The sequence below is a fragment of the Onychostoma macrolepis genome, chromosome 20 (assembly GCF_012432095.1).
Source record: "Onychostoma macrolepis isolate SWU-2019 chromosome 20, ASM1243209v1, whole genome shotgun sequence".
NCBI classification, from domain to species: Eukaryota; Metazoa; Chordata; class Actinopteri; order Cypriniformes; family Cyprinidae; genus Onychostoma; species Onychostoma macrolepis.
Window position 1 is genome coordinate 15304540 of NC_081174.1, and position 21320 is coordinate 15325859.

At 38.7% G+C, this 21320-nt stretch overlaps 1 protein-coding gene across 1 annotated transcript in view; it reads left to right on the forward strand.

The window, feature by feature from the left end:
• Positions 1-21320, forward strand: part of sh3rf1 (SH3 domain containing ring finger 1) — a 62599-nt gene that overhangs the window by 23665 nt on the left and 17614 nt on the right. Inside the window, exons 3-4 of the mRNA XM_058755925.1 lie at positions 19068-19343; positions 19845-19940. Of these exons, the coding sequence (XP_058611908.1) occupies positions 19068-19343; positions 19845-19940 (372 nt within the window). The remainder of the gene's footprint in view (positions 1-19067; positions 19344-19844; positions 19941-21320) is intronic.

Below are 21320 nucleotides of genomic sequence, written 5' to 3' on the forward strand. Positions count from 1 at the left end.
CTCTGATTCGCTTTATCGCACCATTTGTGTATCTGTTTTGATTTTGATCTGTAGTTTAAATGGTCTATAAGTAAGAGCACTATTTGAGGAGTTCGATTCTTGGAGGCGTGTTTAGTTTTTGAGATGCTCCCTCAGTCTTGATGCTGATGGCTAAGTGTGATTGATTGATAGTTCTTCTGCCTCATGTTGATTGATGGGCTCTTTTTTTGGTTTGACCTTTTGACCCCTACCCAAAACAGGGCTTGCAAAATTTCAAAATCCCTGGTATCCCTTCGGGCAGGTACTCTTCAGATTTTGGTAGCGTGAAAATTCATTTAACTAGCCCAAATAAAAAAAAAAAGACCTTCTTTTTAAAAAAAATATAGAAAATCAGATAGGAGTCTAAATGTCAATCAAAAATATTTTCAATAGACAAATATCAACAAATATGAAGGAAGGAATTTTATTTCACTATTTACAGGGTATCTGCAGAATTTAAAAAAATAAATTTAAGGCAATTTATGACCCATTTTAAGAGCTGCACAAATAAAATGAACACTGTATGAGCGGGGTTGGACAATGTCTATGGTAATATACAGTATTAAGCCATAAAATGACATGATTTACAGTTCAGATACAGGTTTTCACAAAAACAAAAATCTTATACAACAGCATTTCAGCCTTTAGACCATTTTTATGAAAAGAAATGGGTTGATATTTGCATTGATCTGACCATAAACGGCAAGAAAGGCTTATTGGAAATGCAAATTCATTCTCTGCCACGAGGTGGGACATTCCCTGTTAGCGGCTGTACACAAAGCAGCACAGTCCACGCTAATAAATGCTGCTTTATCAGGCATTATTGGTAAGATTAAATAAAAATGCCAACGACACATTTCTGAGGACAGTCGGTGATACATTTTGGTAAGCTGACTGGAAAACACAATAGACCCGGGATGTCGGGTTAGCGATTTTGCGAGCCCTGCAAAAGAATAAGCTGAACATAGTTGAGAAGTTGGTAAAACTTGATTTCGATAGTCCACTTTAGACATTCTGCTAACAGTAAGTAACTTTGCTACTACATGTCAACTAGCAGTCATTAGAGTATTAGTAGACTGTCTGCTTAATATCTTCTAACACTTTATTTTGATGGGTCCACATGTAGTTGCAAATTAATGAGAATTAGTTGTTACAAAGTTACTTATAGTTAGAACAATGTCTAAAGTGGACTATCGAAATAAAGTGTAACCGAGAAGTTTCAGTGGTTGTGTGTGTCCAAACATTCCCTTCCTATATCTGTATCCTTTCAGGATGGACGTGAGTTTGCTGTAGGGCGGAGTTTGTAAAGGAACTGCAGGAAAGAAGGAAACAACTAATTATTTAAATCATAAGAATGTAGTTGGGCAGTGCTCTGACATATACTTTATTTAAAATATAGTTGAGTTTTGGGGACCCGAGTTTTGAGTCCTGGCTCTGTCTCTGACTTTGCTTTCTGATTGCTCTCTATACTGTGCAGAGAGTATAAAAAAAAAAAAAGGCTGAAATAAATAAATGTTTCTAAATAAATAATAAATTTACCAACATCAGAGAACCAGGAAACTGCAAATGTGTTTATGAATATATTGACTTACAATCTCAAGGGTTAATTCCAGTAAATATTTTAGGGGTTCATCTGACAAATAAAATAAAAAAAGGGAATCCCCCATTGAACTATATCAACTACATTCCACATATACCTGTATTTCATATCTCTACCAATTCTGAATAGGCTTTTTGTTTTATAAATAAAAATAAGCCTAATTACATTGAGCTGCATGATTATGGTGGTTGTTTCAAATGAGAAATTTTATTAAACAACAGTGCTCAGTTGTGAGATTTGTGTTGCATCACATCTCTCTGGTTCTGTAATATTGAGCAGTGGTTGTGATGTGGTGGGATTCTCGGGTCAAACTGAGGCAGCTCCTTTGAGATCGTGTTTTGTGTCTTATGGATTTTTTCTGTCCCTCTGTTTTGTCACACGCTCCTCTGTGGCTGTGAAAGTTTTGTTGGGGTCCTCAGGGGCTTTACATCTTAGTTCATCTGCATTTGTCCCTTGAGTGACGTTTCTTTAACCTCCCTTCTGCTTCATTTGTCCTGCTCAGTTTTCTTCCTTCCTTCACTCATGTCCTGCTTTACCCTTTTCAACACTTTTTTGCTCTTTCTTGCTTCATTTGTTTTTTTTTTTCTTTCTGTCCTTTGGTTTTTCCTTCTCCTTTTCTTTTTTTCTTTTCTTTTTCTTTTCTTTTCTTTTCTCAGTTTTTTTCATCTGTTCATACTTTCTGGTGTTTTCCCTTGTGCTCTTGCCTTTCTTTTGCTCTTTATTTTTCTTTTTTGATCTCTTTATTGACCATTTTTCTTTTGCTCTTTCCCATTCATTCCTTCCTTCCTTTCATTCAATTTTATTCTCTTACTTTTGCCATCCTTCTTGCACTTACTGTACTGTTTCATTCTTACTAATTTTTGCCTTTTATTTTACCCTTTTGTTCTATTTTTGCTCTTTTTTTTTTTCTTTTTTTTGCTCTTATTGTGTTTCTTTTGCTTTTTCCCTTTTCACTCTATCCTTTTATTTATCTATTTGTGGTTTAGCTTTTTCTTTCACTATTTCGTTCTTGCGTGCTTTTTGTCATTTATTTTGCTTTTTATTTCTTTGTTTTTTTTTTTTTTTACTTTCTCACTTCTGTTTACCGGTTTTCACTCTTTCTTATACTCTTTAACTCTTTGTCTGACTCTTATTTGCTTCTGTCCTTGCTCTTCTTTTTTCATCTCTATCTCTCTTTCAGCTGATAGTGTGATTAAGTGGTGGTTGTGTGACTGTAACACTGAAGTGGATTAGAGAGGCTGCTCTGTGGGTGGGCGTGAAGCTGCGGGAATCGGTTCTGAATGTCGTGCTAATCGGGCCCATGGAACTCGGCCTGGAACAGCTTCAGCGTTGGCTGTTGGCACTAAAGCACAGGCGTGTGTTTAGCACTTTAATAAAGCTTGCTACGCTAACCTCATTAGTCTCGTTCTATCAGGCTCCTCCCCCTCTAACTACGCCAAATTACATTAGACCTTTTCCTGTCACCATGGAAGCCAGCCCACTGTTTTTCCTTGTTCTTGTTTTTTTCTTCCTCTGATATAGCTGAATGTTTGTTGTGAATATGGAAGTGCGATATGATATGTGACCATGTAACCAAGTAACTTTGCTCTACTTAAACTTTATACCAGGTTATGAAAGAGATTTAGGAGATATTATAAGCCAAGTTACTAATCTCTGTTGCACACTTTTAACAGGATTTTCTGTTATCCAGACTTATTCGGGTTTGTTTGAAGAGATGAGAGCAGGTGGTCAGCTTGTTTCGTGTTAACACTGAGCTGAGCTCTAGCTGTATCGTCACCTAGCTTGCAGAGCTTTGCATTCTGGGTCCAATGTGCTTCCATATACCGGCCAATGAAATGAAGCCTTGACAGTTAGGTGAGAGATTTGACATGTGAGAGATAGAGAGGGGGTTTGTGTCTCTGAGGGAAATTGTATGAAAAGGAGAGATGAATTGCATGGATTGGGAGAACTGGCAGGAATAGATGGAAAAAGGGAGCACAGGCGGAAAAACATCCCAGAGTGAGGCTTTTTTCACGTTTCGTTTGGTCGCTTCGTCCAAACAGCTGAGAACCGAGAAGTTGTTTTATTCATGTTTTGTCACATTGGATGTTCCAGCAAAACTTGCATGCACAGAACAGTGCTTTCATTTGCCTGCCGTCGATGCAAGAGATGCGAAAAATGCGAGCTGCTCTCGGAAGACAATTTATTCTGAGATAAAACGCTTTGAGAAACGTGTTTATAGTATGAGTGTGACCAGGAGCATGAAAGATGCAAATTATATGTCATCAGTAGCTTTTTACAACCGATTGCATTCATTCCAACTGTAAAATGTACCAGAGAAATGTACCCTAGACATCTTTTCAGGCCATTTTCACACCAACTTTTGGTGAGAGGGTAAAAGAGAGAAAAGTGGGCACTCTCCGATGCTAATCACTTCTCTATCTCTTTCCTTCTTTTCACTCAGTCTGTCTTGCCACAAATTTGCACACACACACAAACACATACGCATCTTTGCATTATGTCTTTCACAGACTTTCAAGCACTCTGCTTCCTCCGTCATTATTTCAGCATGCGTAACAGCTTCATGCTGCGGTGAAGAGAGAGTGTGTGCATAAAGACCAGAAGTGTTGTCAGCTAAGTAAGGAGAGAGATACAGAAGAAGGAGAGAAAACATGAGTGTGTGGAGATGGACAGAAACAAAAAGAAAGAGAGAAAAGAGTGGTTGAGAGATGCAGAATACTGCAATGACTAATGGAATTGGGGTGGTGAGGCTTAGTGGCTAATGTTTGGGTACATGAGCGAAAGGTTGTAGGTTCAAATCTAGGGATGGGTACCAAGAACTGGTATTTTTTTTGGACTGGTATGTAATTGGGTCAATACCGGACTACCGATAAGCTTCAGGACAAACGATACTGCTATCGGTACTTGTGTTGTTTTATCTTCGTATACTTCAATGTTAATGATGAATTAGAAGCTGCTGCTTGTCATTTTCCTTCACTAAATTATTTGGTCGCCGTTTGCTTGATGTGCGTGTGATATCCATGCGCATGTGCGGTGTGTGTTTGCGTGCAATCAGTCATCGCGGCAAGAGTGAAACGTTCGAAAGTGTGGGCTCACATTACAAAACTAAGTGACACCAGCGTCAGATGCAATATATGCAGTAGTATAATAGTGAACAAAGGAGGCAACACCAGTAATATAATGAACATTTACTAACAAAACACAACATCTACCTCAAGCAATGCGCTATGTTTGCTATGTCTCCTGGCTCCAGCTGCAACTGCAACTCGTGAGACGCATTCACTTCAAATGTTGATTCAGCGGTAGAGTTACACTCATGAGACACTGCACTTATTTGCAATCACAAAAGTACATTATTTGCGTGTGCTTTAAAGCCTTGCCGGTAAAACATTTCATTCGCGTGCTGTTCTGACGTGAATACACTAAAAGGCCGGTCAAACAGCACATGGTTACTTAGTTATCTTAGTCATAGTCTGATTGCACTAATATTTTCAAAAACACACAAGGTTTACATATAAACACAGTTAGTTAGCCTATGTCTAAAGTGAAAGTAAACAGTTGAGAGAGAGAAATGGATGCATGCAGCTCTTAAAGAGACGGAACTAAACATGCTGCCGATTGTCATTAAAGGGATAGTTCACCCAAAAATGACAATTCTGTCATTATTTGCTGTCATTTTATACCGAACCTGTATTAATTTTTATTCTTGTGCTGAACACAAAAGATATTTTGAAGAATGTGGGTAACCAAACAGTTGCTGGTCCCCACTGACTTTGATAATATGAAAAAAAAAAAAAAAAAAAAAAAGGAAGTTACTGGGGATCAGCAACTACTTGGTTTCCCACATTCTTCAAAATAACTTTTATGTTTAACAGAAGAAATAAACTCATTCAGGTTTAAAACAACTTGAGAGTGAGTAAATGATGACATCATTTTCATTCATGGGTGAACTATTCCTTTAATGTTAATAAAATAAAACACAAAGAGAAAAATAACTCACTGCTCCTGACTGAAGAACTTTAATACAGTTGCTAAAGTTCAGCAGTAATAAAATAACTTGAAACTTTTCACATCATATCTTTTTTCCACCAAATAGTATCGATAACATTATCGAAAAGTACCGGTATCAATAACAAGAGGATTAGTTTCTAAATTGTATGTTTTTTTTTTCTGGATAAAATGTATCCTCCTCTGACAATAGACTCCTCCTGGCGGACGGATATTCCGGATTTTTATCACATGATTTGGGAATGCCCTGGGGTTGCTAACTTTTGGAATATGGTTAAAGAAAGTGTGTCCACTATACTAAATGTTTCGGTCTCTTTGTCCCCATCTGGTTTTATTTTAAACGATCTCTGGTGTCCAACTTAACAAAACTCAGAAACGAGTGTTTCTAGCTGGCTTGACAGCTGCTAAAAAATTGGTAGCGACAAGATGGAAACCGCCACATTCTCTTAATAAGCAATATTGGGTTCTCACATTTATAGGTGTGGTATATCTCGAGTTGTCCACTGCACGCATTCTCGGTGCAAGAGAGGACACCATTAGACTCTGGGTTCAAACTTTGGAGAAGCTCAAAGGTCTACTGATTTGAATTAAGGAGATTCCTCCATCTCCCCCACACTCACACACTCTGGTCTTATGGCTTTTTTTTTTTTGTTCTCTTTGGTTCTTATTTCATTATTTTTATACATTTACAGTTGTATTTACAATTCCTCGTTTTGGTTATTATTGCCTCTTTTTTTAACTGCTATTGACTTCTTTCAGCACTGTTGTACTGGCTTGAATGTTTTTTTATGGATATCTATCTTTCTTTGACATAATCTGTAGTACATGTATACTCTTGCATATTCTGAAGCATACTATGTCTCAAATATTTGTTTTTCTGTATGTTAAAAGATGTCAAAACAACAATAAAAAATTGATATAAAAAAAAGTGGTATAGATAAAATGTAAACGATACCCATCCCTATTCAAAACGTGCAGCAGATTGTCTCAGCAATATGCATCTACACTTTATAGTAGATACTATCCAAAAAATGTGCAAAAATAGCATCTCAGGAACACTATCGTTCTGACGTTTGTGGTTGGTACTTTAAAAAAAAAAATTTTTTTTATTTATTCTCCCCAAGACTGAATAGCTATTTGACAGAAATACAGTTAGAACTGGCGATATTGTGAAATATTATTACAATTTAAAAGAGCTGTTTTTTTATTTATTTTAAATTGAATTTTTTCCTGTGATGGCATGATTTTTTGCAGCAATTACTCCAGTCTTCAGTGTCCCAGGCCCCTTAGAAATCATTGTAATATGCTGATTTGGTACTCACAAACATTGTCATTATCTCAGTTGAAAACAGTTATTTGTTGTGGTAAATGTGATGCATGTTTTTCAGGATTTTTTGATAAATAGAATGGTTTAAAAAGCATTTATTTGAAATAGGAACCTTTTGTAATATTATTAATGTCTTCAGTGTCACTTTGATCAATTTAATGCATCCTTGCTGAATAAAAGTGTTAATTTCATAAAAAACAAATGCATTGCTTCAAAAGGAAAAGTGCGCACTAGAAAGGGGTCTGATGGGGCGTTTGATAGACAGATCCTTTTAAGGTTGTAAATAGCGTTGAGTTAGTTTGAAATCAAGTGGGGGAATATGGTAATTTGGATTTCTGAAAGCACTGAACCTGCCTGTCTGAAATTGCCATTGGTCAACGAATTCCTTTGAGTGCACTGCAGCAAAAGTTAAAATTGTCTCAACTTTTCTGCATGATGAAGCCCTACTTTAGCAAACCCTTATATTTTTCCTCTGAGTGCTCTCTGACATAGCGCCTTCTCGTTCGTAAGCGCTTGCTTATGTAATCAGGTAGATGAATAAAAAAGGAGATGTGGTGAGGTTAAAAACTGAATGTTAAATAAGTTCTTGCCTGTCTGTGTGGCCTGGAGATTGAGAGTTGTGTTATTCCACCCATGCATTAAGATATACAATATGTGATCCTCAGCACACCCCAAACCACCTGTCTTTACCGTAGTAAGTGAGTTCAGGCAAGTGTACACACACACAGTGAGGAAAAAGTGGCCACATACAAAATAACAGCACAAATTTGCTTTATTTTCCCAGTGAGTTACACATACACAGTTACGCACATCCTTCATGAAAACCACATGCTCCTTTCCCATAATTCCACTATAAAGCCCAGACCCCCTCCATGTTTAAACAGTTTCTTTTTGATGACTAATCTGTAGCTTACAGAAAAGTCTTGCCTCAGCAACGTCTCTGCTGTACTCCCATATGTTTAGTGTTTTACTCAATGAAAAACATTTCTTCTCCTCTTAAATGGGCCTCTGCTTCTAGTTTTGGCATTGAGCTTTACACATGCCTGCTTCATGGTTCATTTGTCCACACATTTAGGCCGGACAGCTTTGATCTCATGAAAGGACTCCAACTCCCGTGAGACTTTGCACACCGGTCTGTGGCAGATTGATTCAATCGCGCTGTAATGGCAGTGGTTCCCATGAGCCCCTAAAGTGTAGTTTGGTTCCCCATGGCAAGGTGAAATGCAGAGGTTTTATGGAGGTCGCTGACTGTGGAACAGGTGTGGGTTGTAATGAGGTGGGATGGTCACATGACTTTAAATAGTCACAAGTGGATGACCCTAACGAAGGTGGAAGGTAAATGGAGAGGGCTGGGAAAGAGGGATCAGGAGAAAGCCATTCTGCTCGGGTTCATCTGTGATCGTGGTCCAGATGCACATCTGGGGTCCAGACAGCTACCCTAGTGTTTTCAGAGCTTTACTTTGCCTCCTGTTTTTGTGATTCTCTCTTCCTCTGTTCTGTGGTTTATTGATGTTGGGATAATATCTCACAGGCATTCATGCTGCGTCACGACAAAATGTGATGTCTGTAAATTCAAGCAATCAACTCTTTCCAGCATCCTATAAAATAAAAATAACAAGGTTGTTGACAAGATTGCATTTGTGTGTTTTGTGTTTCTGTCTAAACGGTTGAAAGGCAGTGTAAAACTATGGAGCAGCACTTAGATATAAAAAGGAATCAATTATCTTTTTATTAACTGAAAAATAAAAATGTAGGCGTAAAATAAATGTTTAAAATGTCAATTCTAACAATAAAATCATACATTAACTCATTTTTAAATGCACTTTCGTGCAAACAATGAACTTTCAGTGAATTTTAAGATGAATAAGCACTGATTTATTCTATTGTTATTTTACCCTTGCATCAAACTACATCTTTTAAAATTAATTTAATAAACAGTTTTTAAGGAATCCTCCTCACACAATGGACAGACGAACCTGGACGGTGTATTTGTTGGACATCATCTCGATGGAACTCAACTTCTCGTATACATGGATCTAATGTGAAAACTGTAAATTTATGGCATTTAGCTTTTAATGTTGTCATCTTTTCTAAAATCTTTGTAAAAATTATTTTATATTTTTTATTTATTTTTTAAGTCAACCAGGGGGTGGGTTCTAAATTTGCACAGTTGCTTTTTGTTTTTTATTACGGTTCCCAGAAGAAAATTTTATAAAAAGTTGTTAAAGGGGTGGTTTACTGCTTTTTTTCTTTGCTTGATTGTGTTTATGGGGTGCAATATAACATGTCTTCGTGTTTCGTTTGTTAAAAAACGCCTTATTTTTCATATATTTCACCTTTATTGTAAGCCGCTTTCTCCTCTGTCATTTGAACGACCAGTTGACTTCCTGATTCTATGAAACCACTCCCTCAGAAACAGGCAATGGGCTCAGATTGGTTAGTTGGGCCGGTGTGTTGTGATTGGCTAAACTGCGTACTGCACATTGTCCGGAAACTTCACACCCATTACCTTTACGGGCGACAGTTGCATGTGCTCCGGTCAAATGTAAATAATGGTGTCAATATTGCCGTATCAGTTTGAGCCAGAATCAGACCCAGAAAGCGGTAATGAAGAGAGTCAAGCAGAACTTCCGCAAGCACGGCTCTTACAAAATGTTTCTGAATGGAAGTTTGCTGTTGTGATTACATATCATTTTTTGAAGTTTGTACACGTTTGTCTTATACACACAAAATAGCATCAAACTAACTGGCTACTATAACCAAACAGCGTTGGCTTGTGTTTACGTTCTTGATCAAATCGAAAAATTACGTCATAAAGTATACATGGAAAATACATTAAAAAATTAGTACATAATTACAAATTCGGGTCCAAAATGTTTGTACGCGTTTGTCATACACACAAAATAGCATTTGACTAACTGGCTACTAAAGCCAGCGTTGGCATTTGTTTACGTCCTTGATAAAACTAAAACATTACGTCTGAAATTATACATGCAAATACATTTAAAATTATGAAATCTTACTTACAGGTTGTGGCCCAACAACTGCTGCCTCTGGTTTTAAAGTTGGAACTGCTCCATGTTTTAGTAATAGTTTCTGTGTGAATCCGGCATTGAACTAGTGTAGATTCTGGAAGCTGTCTTCCGTAAAATGCGCAGCACAGAGAGCTAAATTAGGATTGTAATTGTCAGGAACATAATCAAACATAAATTTTAACCATTGTTGATGAACTACAGCATCTGTAGGAAGCCCGAACACAGAAGACCTGACAGCTGGGTGAAAATAACACAGTTTCGACGGCATGGCTACAACTCTCCACTATAACGCTTCCTCTTCGACAAAGCCGCAGAACATGGCCTTGCCTCCTTTTTTGCATGTTCTGGAGGGAGGGGTTGATGCAAATTTATGGGTTTGTTACGTATGCAACCCGGGAAGTATCTCGTTGTAGTCCCATATGAGTCGTTTTTGTAGGCATTAAACTTCCTGATTTTTAAAAGACGATATCTCCGCTTACGTTGAACTTTCAGCGCAGAAACTTTGCAGATACTGTTCATGCACCAACAGCAACATTACACACTGTTTAAAGTGAAATCGCAGTAAACCACCCCTTTAACAAAAAAAAAAAACAGTTTTTAAGGTCTCTTTTTTTTTTTTTTTTTTTAATTAATAAGTTGAGAATTGACCATTTCATTAGTCTATTACAGATGTCACCACACTCGGTCCTGGAGGACCGGTGTCCTGCAGACTTTAGCTCAACACACCTGCCTTAAAGTTTGAAGTATACCAAGCAAGACCTTGATTAGCTGCTTCAGGTGTGTTTGATTAGGGTTGGAGTTAAACTCTGCAGGACACCGGCCCTCCAGCAACATGTTTGGTGGCCCCTGGTCTATTACATAGTCCAAAAATGAAAAAAGTTGGTTTCTTGACTCTTTTAAAATTTCCTGTCTTTTTTCCTTCTTTTTATTTTTATTTTTATAATTACTCAAAACCACCGGTTTTTTACAATTATTATTACTTATGTCTCATGGCGCACAACAAATTTTGATTATTTTACAGACATTTATGGACAGTTAGGTTTCAACTTCTCAGGATAGTTTGAGCTCCCTGGAACAAACCCGATCTCTAGAGCACATTTACTTGACCATATAGAAATATTTTACACATCATTGTTCCTTGGTCAGGGTTCCATTTTTTTTTTTTAGGGTCAGTTTACAATGAGAAGGATTTGTCTCTCAGTCCTAAATGTTTTAGGAGTACTTAGGTAGGTATAGTGCACATGTAGAATGACTTGCCTTAATTTTTTATGAAGCTGAGAAGGTATTTCTGTGCAATTTTTTTAATTCATTTATTTATTTTAAATACCCTCACTTTCGAGTTGAGTATCTAGTTGGGACCAGTTAGGAACCTGGAATTTTCGCACGTGTAAATAATAAATCACTCAAAAAAGGAAAGTTAAAAATGGCCAAGCAACCTTCACCATACCACTTGAGATGGATTAAAGGTCAAAATCTAGTTTTATCTGTTTTGTAATGGGGATTAAGCTTTTAGATACCATTATTGTAGTGTTTTCCCATTTTCCCTCTCAGTGTGTGTCAATTCAAGTGTTGTTCTCTAGCATCCTGCCATGAAACTTCTGCATCTCGCCACCTCCCCACCTCGCATTTCTGTGTTCTGCTGTGAGGGTGACAGAAAGAACTGTGGATCTTCTGCAGATGTTGCCATGGAAACCTTAACTACCCCGTTTCACTTTTGAACATGGGAGCACACTGCTCATTTGCTGGATATAAAGGTCAAGGGTTGAATGTAGAAAGACAGGGCAGCAAGTACATGTCTATAACCCGATTAGCTCTAACTGTTCTTCCTCCCTCCTTCTCTCTCTCTCTCTCTCTCTCTCTCTCTCTCTCTCTCTCTCATCTAGCGTAAACACTGTTCTTTCTGTTCCTCATCAAGATCTTGCTGCAGTCTGATAAGCCTTTGCTTCGTATTGGGTTCAAATGATAGCGGTAGACAAATATGTTCTCACTGCCTGGCCAAACCTGATGTTTTGTTATTCAGACCTCAGCCCTGCATCGACTGCATCAATTCCCTCCTTTCCTCGGTCATAAATGCCCACTCAGCATCATCCACACCTGATCTATCATCCTTTACAAAGTAATTATCCACTAAAGCTTCAGCAGGGAGGCCCGTTACACTCGAGGTAAGAAGTATGAGGCTTCAGCAACAGCTGTAGGTGGGAGTCCATTTTTAGCAGAGGACACAGATGAGGGACAGGTCAGGTCATTTCCCAGTGGTCATAAACGGAGCCATTAGCAGCCCATTTCAGTTAATATAGATGTAATGAAAACAACATGGCTGCCACACGCACACAAACTCCTGTCAATAAACCTTCGTCATCTCCATTTGGTGAATCTGAGTGCGTTAGGGTTACGAGGTAAGCACTACTCTCTGATGGGCTTGATTGCTTGTGCCTCTTGGGAGTTGTCCTCTTTTTCCTGTCATCTCTCTGTGTGTTGGGGGATTTCTTAAGCTAAATTATTCTGGATGGGGGTCAGACAGTTTCCTGCCTGACCCACCCACCCTGACTCCTATAACAGCTCTTGTAAAAACCATCAGGGAAGCATTGCACTGCCCTTCTGTGCACTGAGAGCGTTTTAATGCACCCTTTGCGTACTCCAAACACGCACTGATATATTCAGTTAATGTGTGGAGTATCTGTTTCCTATTGCACCCCAGCTGGTGTAACCTTTTTTTAATGACTTTCTCATCGTAATTTGCCTTTAGCGTTGACTCTTAGCACTACTTTAATAAATTATCAAGGGCTGCAGACTGTGACTAAAAAAAAATAAAAAAAATGACAACAATGAACAGCACGAACCGTGATGTCGATTCACAAGTGAATGACTCTTATTAACCTGTTCTTGTTAATGAGTCAATCATAAAGATTCACAGAAGATTATCAAACAAACTCGTTAATTACCAGATCAGTGAATTGTTCAAAGCAGTTACTAAGTTTAATATTGATTGTTAAATGAAAGTTTTTCAGTAATGTCCGATTCGACATTACTCTGATACTTAAACTACTACTCTGATACTTAAGGTTTGTGAGACTTGAACCAGTCTGTTTACTGATTTGTTGTTCATATAATCTGATATGTTATTTTTGTTTTCTTTGCACACAAAAAGTATTCTTGTAGCTTCATAAAATTAAGGTTGAACCGCTGTCACATGGATTTTATCAATGTCCTTACTACCTTTCTGGGCCTTGAACGTGTCAGTTGTGTTGCTATGTACGCAGAAAGCTCTCAGATTACATCAAAAATATCTTAATTTGTGTTCTGAAGATGAACGGTTTTATGGGTTTGGAACGACGTGAGGTTGAGTAATTAATAACAGAATTTTAATTTTTGGGTGAACTATCCCTTTAAATTGTTGTCAGAATACTAAAATGTTTCTTTGTTATGAGACTTTTTAATATATTTGAAGTAACAAGTTTTATTTGACCCCTGACTGTTTAATTTTTAGTAGCTCCCCTGTCGTTTTTTTAGTCTGGAGCCCTGTCAACCTGTCCAAAACATGATCTAGACATTGATGGGTCACAGATGAGATGGGTGTGAATTGAAAAGACGAGAAACGAGGGAGGCGACTGGAAAGAGTCTTCTTTGAGTGAGCTAAAAGGCTGTATGATATGACATTAGTTTGCCTCAGTGATTTAGAGATGGTTAGGGATGTTTGTGGATATTAGAGCCTTGATAGTGATTGATGGCTTGTGACTGGGAGAGCTCATTAGTATTGTATTACACATTTCTCATTAGTGCTGTATTAGGCACATCTAGCTGTCACGCTTTGACAGATTATAGGAAGGTTCCACTCCGCTAAGAAACGTCAAACATCGCTGTCAGCCGAATTGTGTGATGGAATTTAACAGCCAATCCCTTATTTCGTGTGTTTTTTTGTTCTCAGTTTTTATTAAATGTATCACTACGAATAGTTTTCAATTTACCAATGTGCCCTTGAGCAAGACATTTAACCAAGAAGAGGTGAGAATTATTTTTTGCACTTCACGATTTTAAGGGTTTTGATTCAAGATTCAATTCAAGGCATCTCATTGCCTAAGTATTGTACTACGACTGTTTCATCACCTGTGAACGCAAAACTCTAGAATACAGAGTTCGATTACTCAAATTTATTAACTGAAACTTTTTCAGTTTTTGGCTAATGAAACTTTGGTTTTGGTTAATAGTAAAAGATTAATTTTAGTCACTAAACCTAAAGGGATAGTTCACCAAAAAATTTTTTTTTTTTCTGCTGTCATTTACTCAACCTCATGTTGTTCCAAACCTGTATGAGTTTCTTTCTTCTGCCGAACACAAAAGAAGATATTTAGAAAAATGTTGGTAACCAAACAGGTTGCTGGTAGCCATTGCCTTCAATAATATTTGTTTCCGTACACTGGAAATCAGTGGCTACCAGCAAATGTTTGGTTTCCAGTATTCCTCTAAATATCTTCTTTTGTGTTCAGCAGATGAAAGAAACTCGTGTAGGTTTAGAACAACATGAGGGTGAGTAAATGACAAGAGTTTTCCTTTTTCGGTGAACTATCCAAAATATGAACAGGTCTTTACTATAATGCAAAATTACAACTGATTTGAGAAACAGTTGCATTCATGAGTCTTTCCTTCTGCCCCCCATCTTGGTGATAATTGTACTGTACTGTAAGTAGGGATGCAACGATTATAGATTTTGTTGGTACGATTATAGTCTGAGGAATAATCACGGTTTCACGATTATTACGATTATTATGCATTTATTAATTTCACAACATAAAATCACATAAACACTCTTTAGATATTAAAGTGTTATTTATTGCTGCCTTTTGAAACAGAAATAACACAGTAACCAATAATACAGCACAAAATAATAATACTAAAGAAAAAAGTCCATCTCTCCTATTGGAATTAAAAAAGGTGACCTCTGCTCTGTAAATATCCATGTCAGTATTTCCCTTTTGAAAATAAATGTATTTGGTGTTTTCATTTCATTCTTTCTACATTTCTTTTGGACCTGAGGTACAGAACTTGGAAAGATGGTGAAAAATAAATTGACTTATGAATAATACTATAACAGGGATGATAAATCACAATATTAATGAAGTATTATTAATATATGACTAATATTAACTTTATTTATCCCACAGAGGACACTGTTACTAATGAGGGGAATAAACTAAACTATTATTGTAATCAACTGTCATCAATACTTATTCATTTTAATAATCTTTATTCATCTGATTTTACATAAGGCCTGAGAAAATCATGTCTATTATTTTGGTTTGTGAGATCGAGATCGAGCTGCCCACAAACATTTAGGAGGACAGAAACGTGTTGTCAACGCTGCCCAGCGACTTTCATTAATAAAATAGCTTAGATACTGGATCGCTACATTATATTAATCAGCAAAGAGGGGGTAAAATGACTATTTAAATAACTAAACTCAAATCTTCATTGTTTGTAGTGACGCAGAAGCAGGTAGGCTAAAGCCTCGTTTATACTCGCGCCTGGCTCCGCTTCGCGAGCCTCCGCTGACTGCGCGCGCTTCACACACGCGCTCGCGCTCTCTCTCACTGCACTATTTCATCTCTGAAGCGGGCAGAATGTTCGAGCTAACGAACGTCGCGTCAGGTGGTCCTTGCCTTCACGTCGTGCATTAAAATCGTTTATTGCACAGCCAGAACAGGTTGGCTAGCTGTGCATTATCCCTTATGTATTCACTCTTTAACAGCGATTTTTACGGCAATATTGATGTACCCAAATTTAAAATGGTCCCACACTGTCGAATTCAGTCATTTCTCTGGTGGAAATAAAGGATCGCTGTTTGGTTCCTCTGTCATAGTTAATCTAGTAGCCTCCGTGTCTCTGATAAGCACGGCATTTTAAGCTGGTGCACCGCTAGTGTAACTTTGTTTTCGTTTTGCTCATGTTTCAACAGTTCCATTCCATACAACAGAAACACTCGGTGTAGCGGAGCCTTTACGATTAATTAACCGTGACGTTTTAAAGCGCGGTTAATCGTAAAACCGGTAAATCGCTGCATCCCTAACTGTAAGGCACTGGAAAGAATCTACGAAATGACAAATTAGTTCTAATTGGTAATTAGAGAGGATGGATCAGCATGCCTGCAGTGTAGACACTCTGAAAGCCACCAGAGGTTTTTATTTTGTTACTAGGTATTTTTAGGTATCTTGTTTACATTATAATTTCATTTGCTTCAGCACAGGGGAGCGTTTTAACAAAATAAAGGTGTTGTTGTTTTTCCCTCCAGTAAGAGAAGCTTTGAGCAGTTACACAGCAGGGAATAATTTTAGGCCTGTTGGACACTCAGAGCTGTCTTGCATTAGTGTCTAATATCGTGTAGTTCTGATCTTCATCCAGTCTTATTCTTCAGATCTTCAGGGAGACAGACTGGTGTTTATCCCTCCTGTCCCAAGAAAGAGTTCTTGGAGCAGGATGAGTCTTGAGATTGGAAAGCCTCAAAGGCAACGAGTGGCTTCACTTTTTTTTTGAATAGAACCAGTGAGGTTCATGTAACCTTAACAAACGGGCAAGCATACACACGCACACCTTCAGTGCTCTGTTTGGCCTGGATAAAAGCCTGAATGCGGTTCTTTCATGTCGGTCCAGTTCAAGCGATCTTTAGCGCCCTTCGTTTTCACACGCAAGGCTTAGACCGGAAAAACACACACACACACACCAGCCGTCCTAAATTTGTTCAAACTCTTTTTCGTTCTTTCTTTCTCCTTTTCTTTCTTGCCCTCCTATTCTTTTTTTGTTTCTTATCCTCCCATCTTATCCCTTGTTCTTTCGTGTATTTCCTCTTCTCTCACTCTTTCTGTCTGTTTCATGCTCTAAGCTGAGCAAAGTGGGTAAATCTGCAGATCTGCTGACAGCTGCCTTTGAGAGAGGCCCACAGAAGGGGGATGAAAACAGCACAGAGGTGCACAGACGAATGGAGCTTTGATTTTTTCAGTTGTTCGAGTCCGTGGACTTGAGCACAGCATTACGCTACTTCAAATAAAGCTGTCGGCCCAAATTACATAGAATTGTGAGCAAATAACATTTCTTAAGTTCATCTTTATTTCCTGTTTGGTTTGTTTTTAATTTTGAGAAAGGGATGTGGTTTCTGAAAGGTCAGTTTGCCCTATAGTTAGTTGTCTCAGTGTCTGGCTGGCCATATGTCCTCTCTGCGGTGAGTGCTGCTTAGTCACTGTCTGATCCTCCTCTGGACTGAACAGTACCACATCAGTCTCTCTCACTTCAGTTTCCCATGTTTTCTTTCTTTCATTCATCCTTTCTTCCTGCCTGCCTTCCTTTCTTTCTGCCTACTTTCCTGCCTCTTTTACTTCCTTCCTTTTTACCCACCCACTTACATTTCTACCTTTGTCCCCTCTTTCCTGCCCACCCAGAAACCTGCTCACCTACATGCTCTCTGTTTTTCTCTCCTTCGTTCCTTCCTTGCTTGCTTCCCCTGTTCCTTCCTTCCTACCTACGTACTTATCTGCCTGCCTATCTTACTTCCTGTCTACCTGCCTAACCAACTGCCTAGGCAACAAGCTTCAGCAGATTTTTGAGTTTTCTCAACTTATTTTTGTAGGAGATTTTTGAATTCTCAACTTTTTGTTGTATAAACTTAAAACAAGAAGTTGAGAGAACTAAAAAATCTGCTGAAGCTGGTTGCCTTAACTTTAAGTTGGCTCAATTATTATTATTATTATTATTATTTATTTATTTTTTTTACAGTGTACCAACTTCCTCCTTTTCTGTCTCATTACCTACCTTCCCTCATGTCGGTCGGCCTACCTAACCAACTTCATTTCCAACCTGTCTTCCTACCTAACCATATACCTTCCTTTCCACCTTCATTCCTCTCCTTTACTTCATTCTTACCTATCTACCATCTGCCGACCCACCTTCTTTCTTTATTTCCTTACTACCTACCTACTTAATCCTCTGCTCTACCTGTTTGCCTACTCACCTTCTTTGCTTCCTTTCCTGTCTACCTACCTAGCCACCCACCTTACTTCCTAACTACCTTCCTTCTATTCTTCCTCCCTTAATTTATTCCTACCTGCCTGCCTATCTGTCCACACCACCGCCCATCTATCTTCTTTCCTTCCTTCCTTTTCAGTACCTTCTAGTCTTTTATAATGTTATTCTGATTCTCTTTGTTATTTGTTGTGATTATCATTCTCCTCACTATGCGCAGGAGATGCATGCTACAGTGGAGGAAGCCCATGGGGCTTTATGCTGGGTGGTGGGGGGTTCTCTTGGACAGAGGGCCCCTCTCTTGAGCAGTTTGCCTGAAAAGGGCTCATTCAGTTCAGCAGAACTGCGTCTGTTGCCTCCTCCCTCTCTCTGGCTGTGGATCATTGTCAGGCCTGAAAGGAGCTTTGACCAGTTCCAGACGACTGGTTCTGCACCATAAAACTCCACGCACATTGATAAATAGGCTTGCCTCTCAACATTGTGAATCCATTGGCATATCCCAGAGCATTTTGGGTTTGTCAGACAAGGAGGCAGTCAGTAAGTTAGGCAGCACAGACGGTGCAAGACAGACAGAAAAAGCAGGTCGGCACAGTCAAACACCGAGACAAGCCAACAAGGTCAGGCTGAAAGACAAGCCAGACAGACTGATTGCTCATATGCAGCACAAAAGCTAGCAGTGAGCTTATGTGATAGTGTTCTGTACTGTATAGCGGAGCGAAGCCTGTATGTATGTGGTTGTTTGCTTCTTTTCATTCTGCAGATGTCCATGTTATGGATAGTATGTGGTAGGCTCCAAAGATAGCAGTGTATAGGTTTTAAAAAACCTTGCAGCAAAGGGTTTATTATAGAATCTCTGCCTTCACTTTACACTTAACACCCTCCTCCACTCCACACATGGTCACGCTCTATGAAAGCTGGCTGTGGTTATCACGGTCACCCTTCGCTTGTCCTATGAGTTTGAAAAATGAATGTGCTTTTGAGTGCTGATCTTGCATTATCCATGAATCCAAGTTGCTTTGGAAACCCTGGGCTCCCACTTTTAGTAATCCTCCACTTCTTTTTCTCTTTCCTGCAGGGAGTTCCTCAGCTACCTTGTGCCAAGGCTTTATACAACTATGATGGCAAAGAACCCGGAGACCTCAAGTTCAGCAAGGGTGACATCATCATCTTGCGCCGGCAGGTGGATGAAAACTGGTACCATGGAGAGATGGGCGGAGTCCATGGATTCTTCCCCACCAACTTTGTCCAGGTCATCAAACCTCTCCCACAGCCGCCTCCTCAATGCAAGGCCCTGTATGACTTTGAGCTGAAAGACAAGGAGGCTGACAAGGACTGCTTGCCGTTTTCAAAGGTGCTGGAAATCTACTCGCAATACAGACTTCAACCTTCATCTTTACTTTTTACTCAAACACACCTTCTTCCAATTACAAGTTGAAAAACAAATTGTAATACACTTAATGCACTGGGTGTCATAAACTAGCAATGAACACCCCATGATCACTTAATTTGCATGGAAAAAGAGGCATAATTTATTTTTAGTATTTTTCTCTTAACCGGTTTAAATAATACAGGTTTGGAAAGACATGGGGGTGAATACGTTTGGGGTGAGCTAACAGCACTGTTTTAATGTTGGAGAAATTGGAAAATGGAAAAACATTTTCTTCTGCTTGCAACTTAAGTGTTGATCCCCCTCGAGCCATTTGTGTTTTGGATAGATTTTTATTAAAAAAACAAATGCCTGGCTTTCATTGATGCCTTCCAGTTGCACGATATTTATAAACTTTTTAACAACTTGCCGTGAGGTCTTTTGGCTGAATAACAAGGAACCTGTTTTTTTTCTGACTGCCCTCAGGATGATATTCTTACTGTGATTCGTCGTGTGGATGAGAACTGGGCGGAAGGCATGCTGGGAGATAAGATTGGCATCTTCCCCATATCGTATGTAGAGGTGAGTCATATAAGTGCATTTAAAACTGTCATTGTTCCCTGATGTTTTCAAGTTTAATGTTTTATATTTAGATTTTTACTGGAAACCTTCTAAATATTCTCCAGGCTTTTAAGAGTTTACTCTCAAAACTGTCCTTTGTTGCCTTTTCTGTTGTCACATCCTGTTCATTTGGCCATTCTTTCACCCCCACCATGTCTTTTGTTTCTGTTCTTGTTGAAACGCACATTTTTTTTAAATCTCAGAGATCCCTCAATTTGTTGCTAATTATTTGAGATGTAGGCCTATTAAAACCTCATCAGCCTTTTCATTTTTTCCATCTCAAAACATGAACAGCCTTGTCTTTAAACACTGCTCTCTTGAATCACTCAACCTCAAGCAAGCTTAGGTACAATTATCATAGCCAACTTCACGTGTTGCAGCAGCTCACATCTCACAACACCTCATGTCCCTCCTCCCTTAAACATAGGCAAAAACCCTTATGAACCCTGGCAGAGCCAGCGTGAGCTCTCCACCAGCCACGTGTCTAACCTGTGGGAAAAAATAACCATCAAAAGACATTCAAAAATAGCTTCTGTCAGAATGGTGCTGCTTGAATAGCATCTCTCTCACGCAGAGCGAGAGAACGAAGGAGGAGAGGGGCGGAGGCTTTTAGCTTACACAAAAGCCTTGGCAATTTTCACTAAACCAGACTTTTTCCAAATGAATGCTTTTGAGAAAGTAATCTCTGATACCGGTGACATCAAAAGTGACATTCACTCAGGTACTTGAAAGAGAGTAACGGGGTAAACTATGTATATGTTTTCATAGTGTCTTGGAAATGGAATCAGGCACGTGTCTTTCTTTGTAGCTATGTCACCTATGCACTATTTACTGTCTGCCTGAGTTTGCAAGGGCAACGCTGGGATTATGATGAGCTGATCTTGAAGTAATATTACATTTTATTACCACTCATTTTAGGTGAATCATATGAAGTTACAGCTCGTTTTAATTCTAGGATTTGCTTTAGATCTAGTATTGTTTGCTCTACTAGTCAAAAGTTTGAGGATTTTACTGGTGCTAATCCAACAACATCTTTTTTTAACATGTCTAATTTCTTGTCAGTGTACTTTGCCAATGTTCTTGCTATTGTATCTCATATTGTTTAATTTATTAATACTTGAACAAATCATATGAAATATGAATAAATGCTACATTTTAAGACTGCACCTAAGCACTCCGCACCTGTATTCAGTATCTATCGCAGAATTCAGTCATCAGTCCTCATCGTGACTTAGATCAGTGCGTGTTTAGGTGTAACCTGTGTAGGGTTCTTAATTTGATCGGCTGCTCTCATTTGTGTAGAAAGTGAGGTGGTTGCTCGGGGTGATGGGTGTTGCTCTG